Genomic DNA, 22,500 nt, shown 5'->3' with positions numbered 1-22,500 from the left:
TTGGTAAAACATTTTGTCAAATTTTTGTTATTGGATGCAGACTAGTCTGTTAATAAATACATACGCAGAAGAGTAGCATTCTGGATTCAAATAACTTAACTGTATGGTTGTGGTTTTTAGAACCATCATGGTGGCATTAGAAAGGTAGTTAAGTTTATTTTGCTCAATACCTTTTGAGTTGACTCGATTTGAAGACACATTCTTTCACTTCCTGTTGACTCCATTCGATTATGTGTGTGTCCTATCACTTGGCTTTTGGTGCTAATGTATAGTATGGTTTACTTGCAGTAGCAGAGTAGGAAACAGTTTTGATCAACAGTTGTCTTGTGGCGATGCTCGAACTGGACAGTTCGTAGATCTGTTTTAATCCCCTAATAAGTCCCATAGTTGCTATGGAAGTGAGTGGATTTTGATAACTGCTATGCCTAATTTATAATAATTACTGTCAACCTTCAGTTAAGGGACTGTTCATTCCACACTGATCCAGAAAACACTGAATGCACAAGTCTTGCACATAATTTTATTCGCATCATATTTCATACTGATTATGTATTGATGACATTGATTCATTTACTCTTTACAGCACCACTTGCATGGATATTAAATCTTATTGACCACAGATGAATTTTAATTTCAAATTGGTGATGGATTTTTCCATCAGCTCTGATAGTATATTTGACTTTTTCATCATTAACCCAGGCAATCACACAGCACTGAGTTATTGCATTGAAACAAAGTGCACACTTCACTTGGTAATTCTTTATGGATTTACAATAGGAACTTCATTAATGTCTGTTCTAAGGATAGCAAAAAATAACATTTATCTGTTAGTAGGAATTTTGAAGATAAAGTCTAAAAAAAAGGCAAGCCTTGGGCAGCTCATGAATTCTGCAGCATCAAAGAGAATATAAATGTCTGTTCTTAGAGAGCAAATATGACAAAAAAATGAACTTGTCACTGAATAGTTCTCCTATATACCTCATAATGTTGTTGAATATTGCCCCTTACATAATAATTATAAACATGTTGTATTTTTAGGCAATACAGATATGGCTGAGGGCTCAAATACATGTTCTTAGAAAGTAAATTCTGCTGAGTTTAATGGGGGTCATACCCAAACAAGAAAGTTTAGGATACTCTTTTTGGAATCTAAGACATTTGCAGCTTACATGCTCATTGATAACCCTTACTAGTAAATTGCTCCATTTTAAACATAAGCAAGATCTTTAGCATTTCATTTTTATCTATTTATTGTGTGTGTGTGTGTGTGTGTTAAAGTTTAATATGCTTGTTGCCTTTTTTCTATACATCTCTAGTTGTGCTTCTGCAAAAGTAGAGTCATATTGGCAATTAGGATAGAGATGAGAAAAATGAAGCACACACATATGTTGGGACTGCAAACTTTCATCCATCCTGTATGTAAATCATTGTGCAGAAAGGGTTCGATAGGAGTCCATTGTTTCTTCTGTGGACATTGCTGTGATATTTTCAAAAATAGGCAACGAGATGTTGAGGGAGGAGGGGGGGAATGGAAGGCAGCAGTGACTCTCAGTGCATGGTTCTAGTATAGCGTAGTGGGTGATTCATTATTCCCATGGATGTGGCTAGATGAGGATAAGAGCTGTGAGATTAGTCCACTTTTCATGGCTGTTGTTCAGTAGGTTTATATTGCCTAAGAAAAAGTGGCTTGTGCATTTTTTGGTACTGCATATTTTGTGGCTACTTATGTACCCATTACTCAGGGGGAAGTGTTAAATGCAGGCTACTGCACTTTGAAGTCCAGTAGGATCATTCCACTCATGCCATGAAAAGCTCTTGCTGTTGTTTGGATTTGCAAACCATTCAAATAGTGATTGTTGTTGTCCTGTGCTGGGTAAGGGAATCATTACAAATGTTTTTGGTTTAATAGACACAGAAGAAAGCCCAGTGATATCTCCCTTATCTTACTTTAAAAGTAAAAGACCATATTCTCCTTTATCCATTTTTCATAGAAGATTAATAATCTGAATTTAGCCAAACAATCTCTAGACTGATATTAATGGAGTTGGGTCTCACCAGTTTATTTTGTTTTTAGTTAGCATAGGTTCAGTGGTGGTCAGGAGTTGATACTGGTTAGGCAGTGGGTTTAAGGAGCTGGTACTAGTATCTTTTCATTACCTAAAAGAGAAACTACAATCTCATGAACCAAAGTGGCATATCTCTTGCAGAGTATGCTCTTTTTTTTCTTTTGTTTCAAATGGACATTATGCCTTAGGATAAGCATTCAAGAGTTATCAGTGTTGTAATTATCCACTTGTCCAGGGTAAGTAATTGTAAACAACATGTGCATTTTGTTATCACATGACCCATATATGTGGGTGCACTTTACATGCTAAAACACTAAGCTCCTGTTCAGAACTGCTCCCCATTAGACTTTGAGTAGAAAGATGCTTCTTAAATAGTGTCCTTCATATAAGCAAAATAATAATCACCAGTGATTCTGTACATATCATAGTTAAATAAACAAAATCTTTACGGGTTTGATGGAAAAGCACGTGTCCTGTGCAAAAATGGAGTAGGGAGGCACTTTGCAGCTTTGGGACTTTCTCTAAAGCTCATGGTGGTATACTTTATCTGATCTTTCTTTTTCCACACTGCCCCTATTTTACAAGGTATACATTTTCCTTTCATTGGTAGTGATCAGGGCATTCACTTGGCTCTAGCTCCTATACTTTTAAATAAAGCATGAGTTAGATTACGTTTTGCTATTCTCTCTCTTGCACAGAATCTTCTAGTTTACATATCGTTCAACAATTCCCTTGTACTTACATAATTGGTATTGTCTGTGTCCATAGTAGAGGACACTTGATGCTCATTTATTAAATATGCTTGCTGGCTGCTCCCTAATCTTTGTTCTGGACAGACAAATTACCTTTCTCACACTGAGCATCAGCTCTGGGGAATTAAACCTCCAAGCTTCCACCACTTTAATTAGCTTGAAAGTGGGGGGTTGCAGTTACTAATAGACCTCAGGCTTTTAGTAACTTAGGGAAAGGGTAAAAAAAACTTCTTAAGAAGCTCAAAATGTCATTTAAAAACCATAAAAATCAAATATATTATTTCATTTTGGTAATTGCAAACAGATTGCATTTAAAAACTGGATTGTTTTTACTTTATCCATGGAAGTTAGGCTTCTCTCTAGCTAGGCATTTTTAATTATCACAATTCATTAACACATCACGGTGGAGGCACATGTTTGACTTCATATATTACAGAGTTTATGTAACATTAACTAACATAGCAGACGAGGAATCTTAAATGGGAGGAAAATATTCCAAAATGTCTATATTTAGCTTTTGTGCTATGCATGTTAACCAGCGTTGCCTAGGGGAGGGTATCTTATTTTCTTTAGACAGAATTTTTCCTAATTTAGAAGATCACTTTACTTGGTGCTTCAAAAGCAAGGCGAGTCATTTCATCCTTTTCCAAAGAAAATGCATCTTTTGTAAAAGAAATAAGGGATTGTAGGATTTCTCACCAGAAGCTTCTTTTTATTATTATTTGTCAAAGTATATCATGTTGTCAAAACTGAAGAAAATATGTTGGTTTTTTTTTTGTGGTCTGTTTTTCCATTTGAATTCTTCAGGGACTTGGATGAGTATTGCAGAAAAAACCTTTAATCGAGTCACAGTTGGAAACTAATTTAATAAAATAAGTGAATAAGGAGGAGACGAAAGCAGTCACGTTCAGCTCAAGTCAAACATTTTTAGCTAAGATGCCCATTTTTATTTCTTGCAGGTCTGCTAAAAGGTCAGAGTACTGCAGAATGCGTGCCTTCATCTCAAACTTTGTTCATCACAGATGGATCCCATGTCTCCAGTAGACAAGTCACCTTGTAGCTAGCATCAGTGCCAGCTCCATGCCATTGCACCTTCTTTACTCTTGGTTGCCCTTCCCACATTTATTGGTGTATTACAATGACTGAAAATGAACATTAAGGACTCCATGAATCTGGGCTGATGGGAGACTGTAGAGAAAATGAAAAAAAAAATCCACTGGAGAACAACTTTGGGTGGGAGGGGTGGGGAAAATGACTAATGAAGCTAATTAAAATAAGCTTTCAAGTCTGCTTTCTACCCTCATTAACAATTAGCAGGGCACTGGCCAGGATTTGTACCCTGTGTTTTACCTTAACAACATTCTCTTTGCTCTTTGTATATTTAAGTGTTGTAAGGAAATGTGTTTCAAAACTCAGCTAATGAGCTAAAGGAAGGATGGGGCTCTTGTGATATTCTATCACAAACACTTTTGTTGTATCTCTGTAAAATACAATGTACGTATGCATGTAAGTGTGTTTTGTCCTAATGTTGCTACTTCCCATGACACAAAAAAGAAAAAGGAAAAAAAATCAAGCTCATAGCAGCTACTGTGTAGAAATTTTCACCTACTCCTAATTTGCTGAATGAAGAAGAAGAAAAAAAACTTTTATTTGTGATACTTTCAGAGACATTTGCTCTAGTATGGTGTATTTAAATAATAAAAACTTAAAATGAAAACATCCTTAATTGAGTTTGGACTTCAGAATGATGTGGCAAACCGTTGTCAAGAAATGAAAGCTTATGTAGCTGTCACTTTTAAGGGTCCATTTGACTTTAAAATCTGATTCTCCAGCCTTCTAACACTTTTATGGGACTAAGGAATGCGTTGAACTCTGAATAACGGTCACTTTTGGCAGCAGTGTAGAACTCAAGCAAAGTCTAGTCTTTCAAATATTTATTCAGATAACAGCAGTGTTTCATTAGTTAAGCCCTCAATGCGATTAATCTTGTGCTTTCTTCACCTAAGTCATCTAAACTTTGTTAACAACAGGAAGTGTGTGTGTTTTTTCTCTTGCCTTGCTCTCTACAATCAGTTCTGTGTGAACTAAGAGGCTGGGCCACATCCAGGAATGGGTATAGCCTCCAGATTTTCAAGCTCAAAATTCTCCTGGATTTGAAGACTGATTTAGAAGTTGAGTTTTCAGTGTAACACAACATGCTGAAAGAGCAACTTCTCTTCAGAGTTTCCTGTGGCATTATAGTTGGTGTTAGTGGCGGTGCAGTTCAGTTTGATCCTTATGCCCTTTATCTCTAATAATAGGTATTCTTTTTCTACATCTATGCTTGTTGTTTTCCAAGGCTGCACGGGCGTAAGATAGTGTAAACTTACTGAAAAGTTTCATTAACTAGTCTGCCGAGGAAGGAAGGTGAGATGCATGCAAAATCCTTTCATTTTATCCAGTTAATCTGAATTGCAGCACAATGTATACCAAGATGGGGAGCACAGCATGGTATAAAAAATTCATGGCAAGTGCACCACAGCCAATCTGCAGACCTTAAACAACTGTCATGATGTGTCCACATTTAGAAAAAAATTCACATAAATTGAAAATACCAGAGAGAACATGTAATAGCTGATGCCTGGTAGCAGGATGGGCTTGCATCAAGCTATTTCCACATGCCTCCCAGAAGAAAGTAGAGGACCTGAAATTTGAATACATGGTTGAGATGAAGAAAGAACACACTAGGCATTGGTAAGGGTGGGCTGATAAATTTAGGCCCTTCAGGAACCTCAGCTGCAATTCTGGAATTATTTTCCCAGAATGTCACTGTGGAGTTATTGTTATTTTGAGGGGCGGGGGGCAGGTGAATCAGCTTTGAAATGGCGACCCCCATGAAAGGGCTGTTCGACCCCCAAAGGGGTCCCGACTCACAGGTTGGGAACCACTGGTATAAGAGGTAAAGCTGGATGTCCATGCTAACTGTAATGAGTCTTCAACAGTTTCCCGTTTCATAAGGAATCATCTGAATTTCCTGGAATAATGTTCAGCTTCTCCACATAGGAATATCATTTATGTTACAGGATTGGCAAATGTGGAATTTTCTTTTTCCTGTTATGTAAATAACTGACAATTCTGAATATTGGCTGAAAGTCTAAATGGAAGGTATAGTATAAACAGTTTTGGGTTCTGACTAAATTTGACATTGGTAGAGGACAGTTAAAGATGAACAGAGGGAACTAATGGTGCTTGAGTTACTTCTTAATCTAATGGAGGATCTTGTGGTATCTGATATTACTCAGCCTATTCGACTATGTTGTATAATTCTCTCATTCAGGTCTGCTGACAAAAGACACATTCGGTGTCTTGAATGCTTGATTGGGAAACATTGATGGTCTCTGAGAGGAAATGTCCAGCCATATTACTCTTTGCTAGGAAAACAGTATACTTGGGTTCCAATGTGAAAATATAAAATACTGATTTTAACAAACCTTTGAAATTAAAATTAATGCATATTTCAGTGGTCATTCTATTTCCTGGAGTACCTTTTGTAAAAAGGTACAGTTCTAAATCTCGCTTTGGTACTGTGTGAATGAGCCTTGGGTATTGTTACTTCTTCCCTTGCACTCTCCTTGACTTTTAATTTTGTAGCAAATCATAGTTTGCTATTACTGTACATCTAAACCGGGGAACTGACTGTTTCCAACCCTGGTACATCTGGTTGAGATGGTAAATTGCAATGGAAAATTGTAGTTTCCACACACATAAAAAGAAACAAATCTTTAAACTGCAATACTTTGCATCAAAACTGGAAGCAAGTTAGGAAATTTGAGTGCAGGAGAGGGAGATGAAATTTGAGTCAGAAGCTTCTTTATGTCCAGCAAAACTGAGTGCATTCATAAGCTAAAGATGTTATGAGTATGTCAGTGTGTTGCTTACATGTGAAAGGCTATTTTTTTTAAAAAAACACCCTAAGTATTGCTAAACTTTCTGTATAGGCAAATTAAGGAACAAGCAATAACACGTAAATTCAGATGGTTTCAGAGGCGAACCTTAACTGTGTTCCACTAAAATGTTTAAGCCAGTAGAATTCTCTGAATTATGCTGTCTGAATTCCTTTGAGGAGATCGTCTGAGGCACAGAAATGTAAAGCTTATGTCTTAGTACTGTTGTAGACATCCTTTTAAAATTCATTCTTTCCGTATATAAGCACTCATCCTGCTGCTGTTAAAGCTGTACGTGCCAGGTTTACAGTTGTCTAATATAACCTAGAAGTACTAAGATGATGGCTAATAATTTTCAGTAAGTAATATAGTGTGGCATTTAGTGATGAAGAAGCTGAAGTTCATTAAAGACTTTAAATAAACTATTATATGACTGGTTCTTAAAGCACAGCTACCTATTTAATTGCAAGCTTAAAAGCATTTCTTAAGTTGCAGACCTATAAGATTACAAATGTCACTCATGTTAGCATAATCCACATGCAAGTGATGAAGCTTTTGCTTTGATGTGCTAAACTGAAGGAGGACTGATGGAGTTATGAATATACAACGGGACATATTTAACTAGTATTTTTGCCTGGGGTAAAACATTCTTGAAACTGGAGGCATATCAAACAATAAAAATGGGTTATAATGGTGGTGAAGTGTGTGTGGGTTTGGGAGGAGCACTGGAGAGGTTTGTTCTTATGTGATGAACTATTTAAGATGATGGTCGTCCTGACCACTACCCCCACCTTAAATTCTGAGGAATGGTAGGGAGTAACCTCTTCTCTATATTAGTGGTTCTTTATGCACAAAGAATCCATGTTGCATATAGTGTGCCTTTACACAGGCATAGGCTTTCAAATATTTTGTCATTCTGTAGCAGCTTTTCAATTTTCAAAAATGGTTGCAGCTTTACAAACATTGAACAGGCTATTTACCTAGTATGAAATTAGCCCCTTGAATAAATACAGTGGTCATGTTTGTATTATTACTCTTTGATGAACCAATTTTGCAAAAAAAATGGACTGCTTTCTTAACAGGTAATATTTCTTTAGTTTTCCAGCAACCAGACTGAGACATTCTATTGGCCACTGGACGATTCAAGCTTTTTCCGAATCAAATTCTGTATGCCATGGCAGACTGTCTTGTCTTTCCCTGGCCTTTGCAATTTCTCTTTCAGTAGTTCTGTCAGTATCTTATAAAATATAAAAGGAGACTGTAACAGCAACATATCCTTGGGGATATGGAACAGGGAAACGTGACTCATGGAAAACATGACTGTTGGCTTAATTTCCATGGGAGAGGGATACTGCGGGGCTGAAATAGGGTAGCACAGAGAACTACACAATCCTGCAAACTCAAGTGACTTTGGTCCAGCTCCATCACCATTGTTTACATTTCTTTGGATTAATGACCAATGACAGAGAAAGGTTCTCCACCTCTGCTTCAGAATTTTAACTTTTACTATGAGGCTTCAGTCATATACATTAGCATTGTTGATTTATGTTTAGTGATCAGGTGAACAGTGCTGCTATTTCAAAGCTACAAAGAGTTGATTGCCATCAGATGAGCTCATATTGGTCATCTACATTGTTTTAAAATGATCTCAAAAATATGCAATTCTATGGTGCTTGAAAGATGTATTGTGGATAATATTCTCATAAAGATGAAAAGTGAGATTGTGGCATCTATGTGTTTCTTAATGTCAAACATTTTGGTGTAAAATTATTTTGGCTAGGCATTGTGGTTTACTCCCCCCATGCCTTGACATTGTAGAACATAAAGTTCTGGATTCCTGTTGTCTTCTTTTCTTTCAGGTGCATGCCTTCATTGTTAGTCCGACTAAGCCACGAGAAAATTTATTACAGCTAAGTGGCAATTTGTTGCCATGAAACTGCAATTAAAGTATTACCGAGCAGCCATTTTAGATTAACACACGTTCAGAGCATAGGCAAGCACTGAACAGCTCTTGTTATCTTTGCAGAATCTGAGCTCTGCAAAACAGTAAAACCATGACACATTCACCTATGTCTTTTGTCAAGTTAAAAAATTTGAGCTCTCAGTGAAACACAGTGATCTCATTGCTAACATACAAAGAGGAAGACAAGTCTGGGCTGATTTTTTGCAAGTTCAACCTGCAGTGCATAAAGTTATTACCATGTTTGGGTGACAGTGGGGGTGGGGGGAAGTTGCTTTGCTTGACTCGGCCAAGGATGGGCATGCCTTCTAGAGAGAATGCTTTTGACTTCAGAACGGCTGTAAAAATGGACTGCAAGTTGTGGGCCCTGATGCCAGTAATGTGCTACAGGTCTTGACTTGCTACAGTTTTGTGAAGAGCACTCTTTTTTTTCTCCTTTAAATAGAAGACTAGAACAGAGCTGATCTACAACATTGTTCTGAAAACCTCACATATATATATAGAAAATGCATATTTTTTGTTAGCGTAAAGTATTCTTGTATTCTTCTAGTGTGAGCTATAGAAATCTATAGACATACACCTGAATCCTTAGCACACTGTGCCAGCAGTAAATTCCACTCAAAGGAATTTCCTTCCAGGCAAGAGGATTACAGTGTCAGGTAGAACTGTAATGGAAAGGAGGTTAAAATCATTGGGTCAGGAGTGGGAACTGTGCAGTCCTCCAGATATTGCTGAGCTCCCTAGGTGGTACACTCAGTGGTAATGAATACTGAGAGGCCATGGACTGGGAATCCATGGCACTTTAAATGTTGGATCTCAGTTCCCATCATCTCTAGACAACATGACCACAGGTCAAGGATGATGAGTGTTGATGTTCAGCAATATCTGCAAAGGCCATGGGTTTTCCACACCAGATTATGTACTGCTAGGAAAGATGTTGTCCAAACCATTGAAGTGTGCCTAAACATACTGTCATTCCCTAATAACAATTGTCTACTTGATTTAGAACAATTAATATAAATTACAGTTCCCAGAGCAGACTGAAACAACAATAGCTTCTGCATGATGGAATCTTAGTAATATTTCACTTTCCTTGTGCCTTGGGTATGCAATGGGGAAAAAAACCTTTTTTCAGAATTTCTACATCTAAAACGTACAAGTATTTCAAAAGCTAAAGATACCATGCTGCAACTAGCCTCAGAATTGGAATCTGAGTGGTAAGAAAATGAAAGTAGGTGTCATTGGATACATAGTAATGTACCATAGCTGCCAGTCCATATGTAGTGCTTTTCTGCTCACAGCAGGATGGACACAAAAGCAACAGAAAATGCAGATACATACATATATTTAAAAGCCGTGTTAAATATTCTAATGTTTCTTTCTAATGCAAGACATACCATTAATTTGCAAACATATTTAATATGAAGTGTGCTATCTCTCTCTCTTTGTTCTCTCTTATGTGTGTCCACAAACTCTCCTTCACACAAACTTTAAGGGCAAGATTTGTGGGCAACCTTTGATAGCATCTAGTATTGCTTTAATGCATCAAGTAATTTGGGTCGCACAGGTTGTCTGGATAATTACGGTTATCATTTTGTTGTGCAAAATTTTAATGAATTTCAGGGCACAGGCTTAGTGAATAGAGTCACAGAAAGGTGACAAAGTGATTTACAAAATAAACAGAAGCATTAGAGGAACAAAATCCTCTTTGGTACAGCGATTTAATTGGACTGATGGGACTTGGGGATAACTAAACACAAGCCTAGTGGATGTACAAGAAGTAGTAAAGAGATCCCGAAGTGCTATCTTTGTGGTCCTTGGAGCAGAAGAAAGTGGCTCAGTCTGGAGGAGGAGATCAAAATGGAAAGTAAAATAAGCCATGCTTAGGGTGCAGTTCTAATGAAAGGGATGAGTCCCACTGAAGTGAGCATGTGTAGATATGTGCAAACTCACACAGTGGAAAAAGTACAATATTTCCACCAACAAAAGAAGAGAAGGGTGTAAGGCAGCAGAAGAGGAACAGGGGAAGACCAGGCCTTAAATGGCAAGGCTGTCTGATTCAGGGTTTCTCAACCAGGTTTGCCTGGAACCCCAGAGTTTTGCAAGAAATCACTGAAAGTACTGCAGGAAATTGTGATTTGACCTCCCCCCGCCCAATTTTTTGAGGTGTAGATATAATTTATGCACAATTTCCCTGAAGCGTGAAAATTATTTCTACAGGGTAGAAAGGCTGGCCTAGACCAATGGTTAGCACTATTAAATTTCTCTAACTAGACTGAAGTACCAGTTAAGGGATGAGGAAAATGCAACACCAATTCTCCTGTGTTGGGAGAAAGATGGAATATACATTAAATAGGTAAATAAATGAATAAAAACTTGAGGCCCTGACTTTTTATTTTTTGCAGCCCCAGGCACTCCAAAATACCCCAGGTTTTCCCTATCCCTGATTTTTCATGTTTCTTTTGGGAGAAAAATGTCCCCAAATAGCCCAAATTACCACAAAATCACTTTAAAATGCAATAGTTTGCTTAGATCCTCAAAACTGAGCAATGCTCTCCCCACATAATGGGCTTTGGGCCAAAATGATACAGGGAATTGCTGGGGATACATCAGGATGGCATGTATGGCCTATGGCACCTGGTGGTGACTGTTGGGGCATAAATTAACCTCTGCTGCTGTTGCAGTTACCAGCCTTCAGAATTTCACTGGACACTTGTGTTGGAAGTATTCTGAAAAGAAGAGATATAGGCACACTTTGAGATGATCACATTGCTCTAGCCCCTGGTTATCACTGCTACAGTCGGCCCTCCATATCCATGGATTTTTATCCATGGATTCAACCATCCACAGCTTGAAAATATTCCAAAAATATAAACATTCCTAAAAGCAAACCTTGATTTTGCCATTTTATATAAGGGACACCATTTCACTACCACATTGTATATAATGGGAGTTGAGCATCCATGGATTTTGGTATCCATGGGGGGATTGGTACCAAACCTCAGCAGATACCAAGGGCCCACTGTACTTTCTTGTGGCATGTAGCTTTTAAACCACTTCCTGCAAATTTTACTGTCTACATCAAGGTAGAAATCCCCAGCTCAGGGCTGGCCATGGCTCCGATCCAAAGCAGCACGTGCACAGCTGTTTCTCATTGTCGGCTGCAGAATGCAAAGAGCAAGCTGTTCTGACATGAGAAACTGACAAGCACTATGACTATTTTCTTGGTATTTCAGTCATTGCATTGTGGCCAATAGCATTCAGTGTATAACGTCTGGATTTCACCCAAGGAATTAGGAAAGGAAAAAGTGTGTGCGTGTGTTCTCACTCAGCTGTAAAAATATTAAAACCTCACAGTAGCAAAGACCCCCCAAACAGGTATCAGGTCCATTTATCACCCTTGAATATGATGAAGCTGTCCAGGTCTGTGATTACAGAAAACAATGGTGGGCGGTTTACTAGTGAAGAACAAAAAGGTCTCAGGTTATTTTAACTAGGTTCTTTCTTGAGTTGCATAAATTTTTTTTAAAGATCTAATCCTTTTCTGACCCTGCAGGAGAAGATTCATGAGATATCATGAGATGATGTGACTTACTGGGAAATATGATAATGCTTGGTAAAGAGGAAGGCAGTAGGAAAAGAGGAAGAATGCATTACACGTGGATTGATTCAATCAAGGAAACTGTGGCAAGAGCTGGGCAGGGAAGGAGATGACCAGGAATCTTTGAAGTCAATCATTCATGGGACTGCCATAAGTTGAAGTCAACTTGACAACAAATAACAACAACAAAGGAGCAGATTGTCTGAGTGTGGTGGGACAGAACTAACTAGTCATTTGTGCATGTAGCATCTTGCTGCATTATAATTCTTGCTTCATCTGCTGCTTCTGAAAGCTTGGGGAAAAAATATCCTTGCAAATGAACTACTATTCATATTTGTTGCTTTAAGGAGAGTATTCGCAGGGGTATTTAAATGAAACAGATCATACCTTTAATTGCATTCAAACAGGAAGGAGAGCTGATTATCTCCCCCTGCATCATTTTCTGTTTAATTGCCATGACACAAAAAGATGTTGAAAACTAGTAGCTCAGTTGCTGAATGTTGCTTGATGGTTTTATTAAAAATGTAGTATTGTAACCACACCCTCAGCTATGCTTGAAGAGGAGGAAAATGCCATGTCTTTTATAATAGGCACTGAACATAATTTTCTTGCTATTAAGACCATAGTCTAATGCAAAAGGTTGCTTGGACACCTCTTTTGGGGTTCTGGAGTCATCTGTGAAAAGTGTCACCAGGTGTCAGGGCACAAAAAGAGGCAGGATTTGGTAAAGAGAGAGCAATGCCAGAGCACTTTTGAGACTGAGTAAATACAAGGACACTTGAGAGAGCTGTACATGGTTATTGCAGACCTCATCTGGGGTTATGACTTGGTCTCTGGACACACTAATCTTCTGCCTTCTCTTCTGCCAAAAGAATAGAGAAAAATCTTGTGCTTTGTATCTTTGGTATAGTCTGGCAGAGAAAAATCTCTGAGAAAACTGTATTGCTTGGCCAATTTCAATGGTGGCAAATCAGCAGCCAATGCACTGCTGGAGCAAAAGGATGCCATTTGGGGGAGGGTCAGGGGAGGAGAGACATTTGTTTAACAACAGTCTCAACTATGGTGGTTATAATCTTCTATATTTTCATAGGTGGATCAACATCACACAAATATAACAACTGCTTTCGCTCCATAATATGTAATTCTGGGATCTGCAGTTTTGAGAGGTACTTCAAATTCTCTGACTGAGAACTCTGGGTCTGAAATTCAGAGACAGGCCACCTGATCAAACTACAAATTACTGTAGGAGCTGCCATCAACATAACATGAACATATTATTCCCTAAGATGTCACTTTTTCATTTTGTTCCTCCCCAGTTTTTAATAATGCTAATGTTCCTGTGGCATGAATAATTTAATGTGGAGATTACATAATCTAACAACCACAACAATTTACTTATTTTTATTTTATCCATAGTCTAACTTTCTCCCACTATTGCAGTGTAAGGCTGCTTCCAACATAATTAAAAAGGGTCCAATAAAAACACAATGAATTTAACATATTAAAATAGTAATTAAATTAGTTACAGTACTGAAACACCAGTTAAAACAATTTTAAAACACCACACTGATAACAGCAGTAAAGTACTTTTAAAAAGCTCACACATCCACAAGCAGTTAGTTGCTGAAGGGTTGCCTGAATAGGAAGATCTTTGCTGGCAGGACAACAAAGAGGAGGGTAAACTAAGCTACTTTGGAAGAGAGTTTCATAGTCTGGGAGCAGCCACTAAGAAGGCCCTCTCTTGTGTTTGTACCTCTAAAGGTGATAAAGAGATCTTATATCCCGAGAAGCCTTATGTAGGAAAATAGTTGTATATAGGTTTACAGGTTATTATTTTGTAGACCTTAAAGCCCGAGAAGCTCTATGTGGGAGTATAGTTGTATATAGGTTTACAGGTTATTATTTTGTAGACCTTAAAGCCCGAGAAGCTCTATGTGGGAGTATAGTTGTATATAGGTTTACAGGTTATTATCTTGTAGATCTTAAAACCTGAGAAGCTTAATATGGGAGAATAGTTGTACAGCACAGTATATAGGTTTAAAGGTTATTATCAGAACTTTTAATTGTGCCCTAAAAATAAGACCAGAAGCCAGCAGAGCTTGCACAGTCCTTGTAACCAGGTCCAGTCAACAGTTGGTTGCAGCATTTTGGACCAGCTGCTATGTCAGAGCATTCTTTAAAGGCAGCCCCACATATTACAGTAATCCAAAGGGAATGTAACAAAAGTTTGTGTCACTCTGGTGAGAGCTGACATCTCCAGGAATGGGCACAGCTGGCATGCTGGTATTCCCAGCCCTTGCTGAAACCATGTTCAAGGCTGATATTAAAGATGTGTGTGGTCTAAATAATGTTGATACCAGCCCTAAAATAATACCAGTGCTGGAGCATTGGTAGAAGGATGGCAAAGTTGCAGATTGCCAGGAGGATTTCTAGCACCGAAGCAAGGATTTCACCATTGATAGTGCTTCCAAGTGTAAAACAAGTAGACATGTTTCAGGGTTAGTGAGAACAGAGGTGAGGATGCTGACAGGAGAACCAGGGAGGAAAAGTAGATGCTGTGGCATATATAATAAATTTGGTATGGCCACACGGATCCTGCGGTCTCAGTCTAGTCAATGCCTGGATGCAGGAATGTGCAGGTGAACCACATTGATTCCTTCAGTTGTAAATTCTCAGCTGATTTGTGTGTTTCTAACCAACTACTGCAAGAAGAAGTAAAGAAGAGACAACACGAACAGTGTCTAAAACAGAGGTGTGTGTTGTTACGGCAGTACTGCCACCAAGCACTATTTGATCCAGGCTGTGCTTGCCGAGTAGAATAATTAAAGCAAACACAATCTATCACTTCGTAGACTAAATATATTTTCATTTGGTCTGCACGTGAGTGTGTATATATCACTCAGCCTATATATATTTAGAATATGTGATACGACATTACAGCAAGCGATAAATCCTGCATGCTTACTATATCTGTGTTATTTGCTGCAACATTAAGCTCAGTAAGAATTTTATATGTATCTTGTTCCAAAGCGAAATATATTGAAGAATTGATGCACAGTTATAAACAAGTGCATAACTTTCCTGTACAGTGTAGAGACGGTGGCAGCTTGCATGGAAGAGATTTTTTTGGAAACAATTATAAGCATTCACTGGGATAAATCATTTTAATGGTGTTTTTTTTTAAAGAATATCTTAAACAGGTAAAGCGTGCATGTGAGCTACAAAATGGACTTTCTTTTCTTTCCAGGTCCTGCATCACATGGGCCTTTCTTTGGGAAGACTTACTTCTGAGTAAACATGTCTAATATCAAGCTGTTAATGGCTGTTAATAGCTAAAAAAATAAAATGAAATCCTGTGTTGTGAATTCAGAGGAAGGCATCCGAGCTTTGCTCTCGTTTAAGTGGCTTTTGTAGATTATCTTATTTCATTATTTTCAATAAAATGATACTTGGGCTGCCAACTGAGTATGCTGATGTGGTACATAGCAAAAGCTTAAGATGTGCTCTTAAGTACTATAAGCTTATGCAAGGCCTTGACATGAGGAGGTTTTAACATCAGCACGGTTGGCAGTTATGAAGAACTGATACGGTACCAAAGCTTTACAGGTAAAGCGAGGGGAGCCGGTGTGAAATTGAAATAGCAGGGGCAAGACTAGTGTACAACTTTTATTGATGAAGTTTGGGGGGGGGGGGATATTTTAGGCCAGATGTATTAATCCTTTAATAACCTGAAATATAATCAGTCAACTCCTGCAGAAGGATATGAAGAGAGAGGTTGGGAGGTACAAATTTCAGGTTTGAGTGTTCAAGCTTTCCCAGTTCATTAAAAAGTGAATCAATCAGGCAGACAAACACAAGGCTTGATATCCAAAGGGCTGGAAATTCTAAATAGGATTCAGACATTATTTAAAAGTTGCAGATGGTCCTTTTTTTTCCATAGTGAGGGCGGTATAACTCAACAAGCGTCTATTCCTCCGGGTGATTGTTTTTCACCTTTTTAGAGTTTGTAAAATGTGTTATAAATATGAAAGGAGAGAGAGATTTGGCTGGATATGGAGAATTTAAAAGCCAGGGAGAGACTGCTGAGGGCCATACAAAGGTGCTAGGTAATATATGTCTAAACAAAATGCATGTACGCACACACAAAGTTTTGTTTTATGTTTCCTAGAATGGAGATCTCCCTTTTTTCTTTTTTAGCAGGCAGAAAGGCAGAAGGCCTCTGCCTACAGGACCTCCCCCACCTCTTTCTCCTCCACCCTTTTTGCAGGCAGCTGGCAATGGTAATTAACTCATTACTATTCATTTTTGCCAACTCTTGTTGGATAAGTGATGTTATTTTCTCCAACTTTATTTTAAAAAATGGAAATAACCCATATTTGGGGTTGGCAAATGCTGGGTGCTTGTCACGAAATGAATACATAAAAAAGGCAGACGCATAGGCACCGAAAACAGCAGATCTTAACATCTAGAGAGAATGTGATACTCTTTAAAAATAATTGCAGGATGACACCATAATTGAACAGTACAAGATAACTAATTTGTTAAGTATGCAGAGAGAAATTCAGGGTTCAGCATAGTGGTAGAGAGAGAGGAAGGAGTCATGAAGTGCTTTTGATTTTCAGCAATGGGGTCTGGTGGCTTCCACATCAGGGCACAGTGAATACACTCTGGCTTTTAGTCTGAGGTTTAAGGGAACTATCCAAAGTTCTCAACCCTATTGACTATGGGAAGTCACTAGACTGATCCCTGTTCTCAAGATCTGTCCACATGTATGGTGGAAAAAGAGACAGGGAGACTGTCCAACACTTGCATCTCCATTTGCTTGTGATCACAAACAAAATGCATTTATTGAACATGGATCTGGCTCCTTTTCAACTTCTACTACATGCATGTAGGTCAGATGGGCCCAAGGGACAGAACACCCTTCCCTTTCCCTTCTGTGTCTTTGGTGTGCATAGAAACATTGACTAAGAAGATGGCTATGCCATTCTAGTTCTAGTGTGAACTTCTGGAGCAATTCTTAAGTCAAGCCAACCAAGTACAAAATATTTTTTTATAAAATAGGCTTTTAAAAAAAATAAAACAGGATCTAGTTGAATAGAAGAATGTGGAAGCAGTTACTTTTTTGGCAGGGAAATTCTGTGTTGCGAAGTCTTTCCTCTGATGATTTTTCATTAATTGCTTTGAGTGATCATCTATTCAGGAAACATTGTCTTCACTTTCTTTGGCCTCCGTAATGTTAGCATGTAGACAAATTTGATGGGATATATAGCAACATGATATTCTCACATGTACTATTTCTAATTGGTTAGCATCATCTGGAAGGAATTATCTTTGCCTGGACTTAACCTCTTTTGTGACATCATTTCTTAATCCAGTATGATTATGTACAAATCATGATGATAACATAAATTCAGAATATAATTTCTTTGCTATCTTGTGAAGTATCTACAGATATAACTTGATGGGACAGCAGGATATCATGATTCTTGTGATTTTTTTAAAAAGGCTAAATTTTCCAGATTCCATTTGATCCTGGAGTCTAAGCAGGGGTCAGCTCTGGTTAGTACTTGGATGGGAGACTGCCAATGAATACCAGATGTTGTAGGCTATATTTCAGAGGAAGGAACCAGCAAAACCACTCTTGAATATTCCTTGCCTAAGAAAACCCTAAGAAATTCATGGTGTTGCCATAATCTGAGAAGGCACATATGCACCCAATTTGCTAGTAGTTGTGCATGGTAAGTGTGCTCATGTCTGTTCTGATCTGCTGTCTTAAGAGGTGTGTGTGTGTATTACACACACACACACACACACACACACACAGTCTCCCTCTTTCAACACATGGACAAGTTACTGAGACAGAATTCATGACTGTATCTGCTCAAATTTTTCTTCTCATTGTCTTAAAAGACAAATCTTGAGCTAGAGAATACATTTTAATCTCCCTTGACCTGCTTTGCTGTATGCTATTTTGGACTAATGAAAGCTTGTTTTGAATATACTTATCTTGGTGGGTGAACTTTCTGACAAGAGATCGCAATAATCTCCACAACAGGGTAAATTAAACTTCTTTCCGAGCTCCTGTTTAAATCCACAATAGAGACGAGCTAAGGCTGACATTATACAGTACCAGGCTTTCTGCTGCGCCTTTTCCTGTGCATTGTAGTCTGTGTTCTGCGTTAGACCATCAGAGCTACACTCCTATGGTAATGATGTACAAAAATGCTGTAAAGAAGATGTCAGGCCCTATGTGGTAAGAAGCTTTAAAATTGATTTCCTCCCATTATACCAGTGAGATGTTCCAATTATTGCTTTGTCAGTTTAAGCCATCGTGTTAAGGTCTGCTTCTAATGAAGGCTGTAGTCCAGGTTGAAGATTGTGCAGCCCTCCATGTGTTGGGCTCCTAATGCCCAGAGCCATAGCCAGTGGTGAGAAATGCTGGGAGCTGCAGTTCCACAAATACTTGGGTGCTGTATGGTTTGCACCTATGCTCCATTTTTATTTATTTATATGATTTATTTGACTTTTACCCTGCCTTTCTTTTTAAATCCAGGGGTTGGATCCTGGGTTCTTCTTATCTCATAAACATGCAAACTTGGCTTGTTTTTTGGCCCATCTAGCTCTGTGTTGTCTGCACATTTTTTCAACTAAATAATCCAGTTTGAGGCCACTTTAATTGCCCTGGCTCAGTGCTAGGGAATCCTGGGAATTGTAGTTTATTGTGACACGAGAGCATTCTGAGAGAGAAAGGTAAATGTCTCACAAAACTACAGTTTCCAGAATTCCCTAGCATTGATCCAGGGCAGTTCAAGCGAACGCAGACTGGATTATTTCTGCAGTGTGTTTTGCACATAAATTTGGTTAAATATGTACGGCTTACTTTTTGGAACAAAAGTGAATTTGCCTCTGAACTCACTTAAGCAAGTTAGTCCCAATGAACTATTGCTTTCAACTGACTTAGCAATGAGTTTTGCTAATCTTGGGCATTTAGTTGACCCTAGACTCTTCAGCCTTCTCATGTTCACTTGAGCTGAATAAAGCAATGAAGAGGATATTGCCTTTTTTAAAGGCACTCATTCAAACATTTCTGTACACAAGTATAGAACTCATACAGTGGTAGTTGTTGTAGAGTAACAATCCAAACATACTGTGTCTTCCAATCATCCCAGTCAAAATCCACAACAACCCCATGCTGAATTTCCAGTTGTAATGGAACATCAAATTACTGCTATACAGTTATGCTTTCCAAGTCAAGCATATGTACAGCAATAAACAGCAGTACATTACTGATGCAATCACAATACTGATGGCCATGGAAATGAATAAAACATTTCTGTCAGGCAGTGATTTGATAATCCAGGTTCTGTTTCAGCAAAATATCCAGGCCTGTGATGAATCTTGAAAGTGAGCAGATTCTTTTTCTATTCTTCAAAAAATTGCAAGTCCATAGACTGAGACATTTTAGACACAGTCTCCCATTTAAACCTCTGATAGTACTTTTTCTCCAATAACAAATTTGGCTAGGTCTGACCTAAGACAAGTTGCTGCCCTAGGAAAGGATAAGATGGCAGCACCTATTCCACTTACAGAAACAAAATGACTCCACACTTGAACTTTACTATAACCCTAGCAACAGTATAGTTTTTAATGGGTTTTTCGGGCTATATGGCTATGTTCTGGAAGTGTTTATTCCTGACGTTTCAGCAGCATCTGTGGCTGGCATCTTCAGAGAATGCTGGCATTGAAGGTAGTGGGGTATATATATACTGTGTGACCCTTGGTTGAGAGGAAGTAACTTACATGTTAATGTGTGTTCTGGTCTGTTGTTGAATGGCAAGGCCTCAGGGTTTCTATTTAGTGATCTATTGTCTGCTGGAAAAACCCCTGACCCTGCGTGGTTGTCATTTGTTATAAACCATCTTGAGCATAAAATGCTGTTTGAAAACACTGAAATTCTGGACCATGTCAACAACTATCAGATCAGAATACACAGGGAAGCCATTGAAATCCACAAACACCTAGACAACTTCAGCAGGAAAGAAGAAACCCTGAAAGTAAACAAAGGCCCGATTTAAATGGGCCTTTGCGCCGCCCCCGTCACATGCTAGGGGTTGGCTGTGGATGTAGCATCCATACCGGCCTCACCCCTAGCAGGTGACGGGGGCATAAAAATAGCAGCACCCTGTACACACAGGTGCTGCCATTTTGATGCGATGGATGCATAGCGTCGGCACATCCCGGCGCCTTTGTGATGCTGCAAGTGTGCCATTGGCACCTTGTGGCATCACAAAGGCGCTACAAGAAGACCCTGCTTTTAGTGGATTCTTTGTGTTCCGTGATGGAGCTGTGCGGTTTGTCCGCTGTAGCTCTCTCGTAGAGCAAACCAGGGCAGCGGGAGACCGCCCTTTTTGGGTAGTCTGTATCCCACCATTGTTTGGTTACCCGTCCGGAAAAACACCAAAATCAGGACCCAGCAAGTGCAAATGAAAACTACCCAGGGTCAGGGGTTTTCCCAGCAGACAGTGGATCACTAATTAAATAGACACCCTGAGGTCTTGGCACTCAACAACAGACCAACACACAGATAAACATGTAAATCACTTCCTCTCAACCACACAGTATATATACCCCACTCCCTTCCATGCCAACAATCTCTGAAGATGCCAGTCACAGCTGCTGGCAAAACACCAGGAATAAAATTTTCCACAACACGGCCACATAGCCCCCCAAACCCACAAAAACTATGGATGCCAGCCATGAAAGTCTTCGACTTCACAACAGAATAATATTTTCCTCTGCTCATGCAGGTAGTAGTCTGGTTTAGAGAATTCAGAACAGATTGTGTAGCATACACAACTCTGTTTTCCAGCAGGAAAGAGTAAAGGTCTGAGCAAAGCCTTCATACTTTGTCTGTAGTGCTTGTGTGAATTTTTTTGTACTAGGAAAAAAATGACCTCTCACATCTACTACAGAAGACTGTCTGTTAGTATTCTATGGCGGGATACAGACTGCCCAAAGCGGGCGGTCTCCCGCCGCCCTAGTTTGCTCTGCGGGGAAGCCTCAGCCTCCAGACCGTGGGGCTTCCCCATGGAGCAAAAAGAACCCTTAAAAGACAGGTTCTTTATGCGGCGCGCTTGTGATGTCGCAATGTGCCAATGGCACACTTGCGGTGTCGCAAGCATGCCAGGACGTGCGGACGCTAGGCGTCCGTCACATCAAAATGGTGGCGCCCTTGTAGATAGGGCACTGCTATTTTGACGTCCTGGCAATGTACTAGGGTTAGGGAGTGTCTAAAAACTACGCTCCCGGGCAACCCTAGTATGTCATCAGGACATACTAAAAGGCCCATGTAAACAGGGCCTATGTTGCCAGGTACTTTTTTCCAGTCACTGGAATTTCATGAGTATTCCAAGGCACCGAATCAGCTTGGCTGATCAATGCCAGAGGCTTCATCATCACAACCATCTCTACAAAAATCCCTTAGCACAGTAGAATATAGATGGCTCTATTTACATATATTAGCACACTGATGTTATGAATATGTGTAGCTGGGATGGTACACGGAGTGGGCCAAACCAAATTAGCTAAAATAGATTCCCCACTTGGCAACTGTACTACGTTTATTTTGCCATACTGGCTGTCAGTTGAATGCATGTTATAAAACATAGGTACCAATAGTTGATGTTTTTAAATAGCGCTGCAACTTGATTAAAGAAATATTAATTACATAATCACATGATCAATTGATTAATATGCAAATGGATAAAAACATTTTTTTCTGAAACCAGGAATATATATCTGTTGTTTCTGGATGATTCATAGATGTGTCATAGTGAGTAACATCTCTGAAGAGAAATTCCCTCTTCCAAGATGAGACATGACTAGTGTTAGGTAAATGCCATAACTTTTGATATGTGACATCACTAGCTGATTAACCAACTCCTCCAAATAGATTAGACTATAAGATAATTTTAAAGGTGTGTTATTTCCTCAGGAAGGTATAGAATTTCCAAACCTCTTTTTATGTTTTATGTTTCTATATATTGGCTGAAAACCTGTAGGATCTGTAGTTTCATTGGTTTGAGTAGTCCGTCCACCAATGTAGACTATAACTATTCCATACCATCATTATCTTGATGGTGGCCACCAATTTGTCTCCTGGTGGACAACCTCCTCATGAGGTTGGGTGTGGGCC

General features: G+C 39.0%; 1 protein-coding gene across 1 annotated transcript in view; it reads left to right on the top strand.

Moving 5' to 3' along the window:
- The window catches only part of LMO4 (LIM domain only 4), a 17,091-nt gene extending 11,444 nt beyond the window's left edge, over positions 1–5,647 (top strand). The window contains exon 5 of the mRNA XM_089497538.1: positions 3,778–5,647. Coding sequence (XP_089353664.1) covers positions 3,778–3,786 — 9 coding nt within the window. The 3' untranslated portion in view covers positions 3,787–5,647. The remainder of the gene's footprint in view (positions 1–3,777) is intronic.
- Positions 5,648–22,500: the final 16,853 nt, after the last annotated feature.

The sequence above is a fragment of the Sceloporus occidentalis genome, unplaced genomic scaffold, assembly GCF_023333645.1.
Source record: "Sceloporus occidentalis isolate IW3139 unplaced genomic scaffold, rSceOcc1.0.p SCAF_104, whole genome shotgun sequence".
Taxonomy (NCBI): domain Eukaryota; kingdom Metazoa; phylum Chordata; class Lepidosauria; order Squamata; family Phrynosomatidae; genus Sceloporus; species Sceloporus occidentalis.
The sequence above is the reverse complement of the archived record's forward strand: the minus strand, read 5'-3'. Positions and strand labels throughout refer to the sequence as shown.